The 5,470-nt window shown below is 35.9% G+C and overlaps 1 protein-coding gene across 1 annotated transcript; it reads right to left on the bottom strand.

The window, feature by feature from the left end:
* Positions 1 to 1,752: 1,752 nt before the first annotated feature.
* Positions 1,753 to 4,672, bottom strand: LOC113279944 (uncharacterized mitochondrial protein AtMg00820-like). Its single transcript, XM_026528580.1, has 3 exons — positions 4,325 to 4,672; positions 3,511 to 3,607; positions 1,753 to 1,814 (listed from the first exon to the last, which is right to left on the bottom strand). Exons 1-3 carry the CDS (start codon positions 4,670 to 4,672, stop codon positions 1,753 to 1,755), a joined length of 507 nt encoding a protein of 168 aa, XP_026384365.1.
* Positions 4,673 to 5,470: the final 798 nt, after the last annotated feature.

Raw genomic sequence — 5,470 nt, 5'->3', positions numbered from 1 at the left:
CTTTTCAAATTAGGTTTTCTCGTAAACCATAATTCATAAGGGGAAATATTTTTCTTTTTCAAAGGTTCCCCTATTCAAAATATAGCATGCTGACAACATGGCTTCACCCCACAAAGAATTAGGAAAACCAGAACTAATAAGCATAGCATTAACCATGTCAATCAAAGTCCTATTCTTTCTTTCAGGAATACCATTTTGTTGAGGTGTATAAGGTGCAGTAAATTCATGTGTTAAACCATGCTCTTGAAAAAATGCATTAAATTCAGTAGGATAATATTCACCACCACGATCAGAACGTAACACTTTAATTTTCTGTTCTAATTGTGTTTCTACTTCGGATTTGTAAATTCTAAATTTATCAAAGACTTCATCCTTAGATTTCATCAAGTAAGTATAGGCATATCTAGTACTATCCTCAATAAAAGTGACATAATATTTGTGTCCACCACGAGTAACATGACTTTTCAAATCACCAACATCACTATGCACTAATTCAAGTAAGGAAGAATTTCTTACAACAGACTTAAAAGATATCCTAGTTATCTTTGCTTGCAGACATATTTCACACTTAGAAACATTATCAAAATTTCAATTGGAAATTAATCCTAATTTGTTCATGTTTCTAAGAGAACCATAATTCACATGTCTTAATCTAGCATGCCATAAATCAATAGAGTCAACAATATAAGCAGAACCATTATTCATTAAATTAAGTTTAACCATTCCGTTACAAGGGTATCCTTGTCCAAAAAACTTTCTTTTTTTGGACAGTACAAACTTATCAGATCCAAACTTAACCTCGAAACCTTCCTTGTTAACAAGGACTCCAGAAATAAGTTTTTTACATATGTCTGGGACATGTAATACATTGGTAAGGGTAACAATCTTTCCAGAAGTAAACTTGAGTTCAACAGTGCCTTTACCATGTACTTTACTAGGAAGACGATTTGCATAAAACACACCTTCTCAGACAACAGGCTCATATGTCTTGTAAAGATTTCGGTCTTTACAGATATGAATGGTTGCACCAGTATCGTACCACCATCCACTTCCATGATCTGCAACAGTATTGGCCTCTTGCACAACAATGACAAGTTTAGAATCATCAACCATATTTTCTTCCTTATTCATTTGTTTCTTCTTTTGACGACACTCACGAGCAATATGGCCGGGTTTATTACAGAAGTAGCAAGGGCCCTTCTTCTTACCGTTCTTGTTTGGATCTTGCTTCTTAAACTGAGAATCATTCTGAACTTTCAAAGAATTCAAAGTTTTTGATTCTTGCACATTATTAATCTTAGAATGATTTTCAGTTTGCTGACTATCCTTAATCTCATGCTTACAAGCATCCTCTTCAATGCGAAGATGACGTTGCAAGCCTTCTAAGTCATAGTCAGTTTCAGCATGCTTAAGTTTCTTCTTGTAACTATTCCATGAAGGGGGGAGACGAGAAATAATAACCCCAACAATGAATGAACTTACAAGATCAATACCAGCATCTTTAAGATGATTAACAATAAGCAAAAGATCACTGACCTGGGCAATGATAGACTTATTGTCAACCATTTTCCAATCCATAAAGTTGCAAATCAGGAACTTCTTGTTACTGGCCTCAGAAATCTTGTATTTATTCTCCAGTGCAGTCCATAGTTCCTTCGCAGTTCCATAAGTACGATGAGCATTGTAAACGTTCAACCCCAAAGCATTCAGAATATGACCTCGGCACATGAAATCATCTTCGTCACGCTTCTTTCACCTTTTCTTTAATTCCTCATCGTCATTGTCAGTAGCAGCAGGAATGGCCTCTAACCCATCTTCCAGAATGTACCAAAGTTTCAGAAACATAAGATTGAATTTGAGAGTTTCCTGCCAGCGAGTAAAACCCTCTCCTTAAAATCGTTCTAACCTATTAAAAGTCTGATTCATGACTTGCAATGATTGCGCAACAGCCATTGAAGATTCACCCTCCATGTCAATAGTAATTGTCGAAAACTGTTGGAAAATTGACAGCAAAACAGGGTAAAGAAAAGAATGTTTTAATAGGGTTCAAGGCTCTAATGAAAGATTCTTTTCGACAATTATTTGACCCTTTCTCAATTGTTGACGAGTACAAACATGTCAACGAATATCGCCGTCAGGATACTTGAAGCCCCACAACAGTGTTAGATTCAAAGCTTGTACGACCTTGATCCAACCAAGAACACACTGGTTTTGTTTCTGATGATGCTTGTAAGAAAGAAAACAGAGAGAGTTCAGATATGTTTTTGAATGAAAAAAGTCTCCTATTTAAAGAGGAAATCACACCCTTTGGAGATGACTCTTCATCTCTACAAGCATCTTTTCAGAGGGAACATGCGCGTCTCTTCCTTCAATGTGTCCATTGGTTAAACGAGATTTCTGTTCAGTCTAGAACAGAAAATTTCCAGCGAACAACCTAAATCCCTACAATTCAAGGGTTTGTTGAAAATATCCAACATTCTCCCCTTTTTTTCAAAAAACCAAAATAAGGAATAAAAAGTTTTAAAACTGGAGTGACTGCAACACCTAAGTGACTTCCTACGTACCCGAGTGGGATCAATCCAACATAGTTCAAGCTAAGTTGAGACAAAGCATCATCGTGGAAACCAATACATAAATGATAGGTACCTTTTGGGTTTGAACCTCCACTTAGTGTAAGATATTCAAAGTTTTATCTAGGTCTTATGGTGAATATAATCTTGAACCAAGTATCCCTTGTGATAAAGCCGGAACCTCCACACATATTAATTTTAGGAAGTAGTATATTCCGTAGCTCGCACATTAATGGCCCTGTGCTTTATCCTGGATTCATGAGTCCTTTTCTGAGAACGGTCTTATTCTCATAGGAAACAGCCTGATTTCCAAATACTCATATAGGTAAGTCTCGAAGGTGTTTCTGCGAGACACCTTGTGATAAAAGTTATACGTATTAAGGATTTTCATCCATCCCTAAGATCATGCAGATCACTACATTAGAAGGATAATGGGAAATTTTAGTTTTAGTGTACCATAACCACTGCAATAACTTGTTAGTACCACATTGAACTTAGTTTATCTTTTTCAAAATATAACATAAGTTGGGTTTCCGTTATTGGTGATCAAACTTCTTTCACAGACCTGAGTCCCATCTCCTTACACTTTATTGAATGCACATCCTTTGGTAGACACTTTGTGAAAGGATATGCCAAGTTATTTTTCGATTCAATATAGTTTACTGCAACTACTCCCCTTTTGAGTAATTGTATGAAAATTTGATGTCTAAGACTAGCATGTCTTTACTTTCCATTATAAGTCTTGTTTGAGACCTTATAGATCGTATCTTGATTGTCACAGTTAATCATAACGTTTGCTTCATCCATAATGGGATTTCTACTAGTAAATTTCTAAGCCATTCTGCCTCCTTACATGCATCTGTAAGTGCAATCAATTCTGACAATATTGTTGAATCAGAAATGCAGGTCTGCTTCTTGGAACTCCAAGACACAGCAGCACCTGCCAATGTAAATATCCGTCCACTAGTAGATTTGGATTTGGATTCTACATTGTTCCAGTTTGCATCACTGTATCCTTCTAATGCATCGGGATATCTCTGGAAGTGTAAATCATAATTTATGGTTCCCTTCAAGTAAGCCGACACTCTTGAAATTGCTTTCCAATGTTCAATTCCAGGGTTACTTGAGAAACGACATAGCACTCCCACTGCTTGGGCTATGTCCGGTCTTGTGCAATGCATAGCATACATAAGACTGCCAACAACACTGGAATACTCAAGTTGTTTATGAGATCTATCAGTGTTCTTCATTAACTTCACACTAGGATCTAGAGGGTTAGGTGCTGGTTTGTCATCAAAATGACCATATTTCTTGAGAAATTTCTCAATGTAATGAGATTGGGTTAAGACCAATTCATCTCCGTTTCTTAGGATTTTAATTCCTAATATCACATCAGCCTCCCCTAGATCTTTCATGCCAAAGTTTGAACTAAGGAATTTCTTAGTTTGTTCCACAATAGACAAGTCAGACCCAAAAATAAGCATGTCATCAACATACAAACAGAGAATCACGCGCTAAGATTTATCTTGTTTACTATAGATACAATTATCATCATCTTTCACAACAAAACATATGACAAATCTACTTTGTCGAACTTCTTATGCCATTGCATGGGAGCTTACTTCAAGCCATAAAGAGATTTCACTAGTTTACACACTTTCTTCTCTTGGCCTGGAAATATGAAACCTTCAGGTTGTTCCATATATATCTCTTCTTCTAAATCACCATTTATAAAAGCGGTTCATTTTATGTACAACTAGCTTATGCATAGAAGCTAGTGCAATCAAGCAACGAATAGATGTGATTCGTGCAGCAGGTGCATATGTATCAAAGTAATCAATACAATGTTGTTGTTTGTAACCCTTAGCAACCAATTTGGCCTTAAATTTATCAATGGTACCATCAACATTCAACTTTCTCTTGGATATCCATTTACATCCTATTGCCTTAGCACCAGGAGGTAAATCACAGTATATCCAAGTTCCATTTGTCAAACGGGAATGCTTTTCATCATTGATAGCTTCTTTCCAGAAATTAGCATCTCTGGAGCTTATTGCCTCATCATAGGTTTTAGGATCACCTTCATCATGCATATTATACATGGTAATGCTAAGAATTTCATTCTTATCACCCTCTACAAGATAATATTTGAATTCTGGGTCAGGCTTTTTCTATATTCTTCCTCTCTTACTTTTTCTAGGTTCAATATCTTTGGTAGGAACGAAAATATCATTGTTTTGTGTAGAGCAGGAAGGTTCATCATTGTTATTAGTCTCCATTGGTTCCAGACTTGGTGAAAATGGGTTTTCAGTGGGTAGTGTCTGAGAACTTGTCCTTTTCATGCTTTCAAAAAATTCCACATCTACAGATTCTATAATCTCAAAAATGTCAAGGATTAAACATTTGTAGGTAATACTATTAAGAGAGTATCCAACAAAAGCACATTTATAGGCCCTATTTCCTAGCTTTGGTCTTTTAGGTTCAGGTTTTCTAACATATGCTAGACAACCCCATGCTTTTAGTCTTTTCAAATTAGGTTTTCTCGTAAACCATAATTCATAAGGGGAAATATTTTTCTTTTTCAAAGGTTCCCCTATTCAAAATATAGCATGCTGACAACATGGCTTCACCCCACAAAGAATTAGGAAAACCAGAACTAATAAGCATAGCATTAACCATGTCAATCAAAGTCCTATTCTTTCTTTCAGGAATACCATTTTGTTGAGGTGTATAAGGTGCAGTAAATTCATGTGTTAAACCATGCTCTTGAAAAAATGCATTAAATTCAGTAGGATAATATTCACCACCACGATCAGAACGTAACACTTTAATTTTCTGTTCTAATTGTGTTTCTACTTCGGATTTGTAAATTCTAAATTTATCAAAGACTTCATCCTTAG

This window comes from Papaver somniferum, chromosome 5, assembly GCF_003573695.1.
Source record: "Papaver somniferum cultivar HN1 chromosome 5, ASM357369v1, whole genome shotgun sequence".
Lineage (NCBI taxonomy): Eukaryota > Viridiplantae > Streptophyta > Magnoliopsida > Ranunculales > Papaveraceae > Papaver > Papaver somniferum.
This window is presented reverse-complemented; position numbering and strand designations above follow the sequence as displayed.

What these genes read in the sequence shown, in the direction of transcription:
- LOC113279944 (XM_026528580.1), bottom strand. Translation starts at nt 4,672, where the DNA reads ATGTATAATATGCATGATGAAGGTGATCCTAAAACCTATGATGAGGCA. An exon ending in CTTCTATGCATAAGCTAGTT is followed by an intron (nt 3,608 to 4,324) that starts GTACATAAAATG and finishes TTACACTTCCAG; the next exon opens with AGATATCCCGATGCATTAGA. An exon ending in ACGGATATTTACATTGGCAG is followed by an intron (nt 1,815 to 3,510) that starts GTGCTGCTGTGT and finishes ACATTCTGGAAG; the next exon opens with ATGGGTTAGAGGCCATTCCT.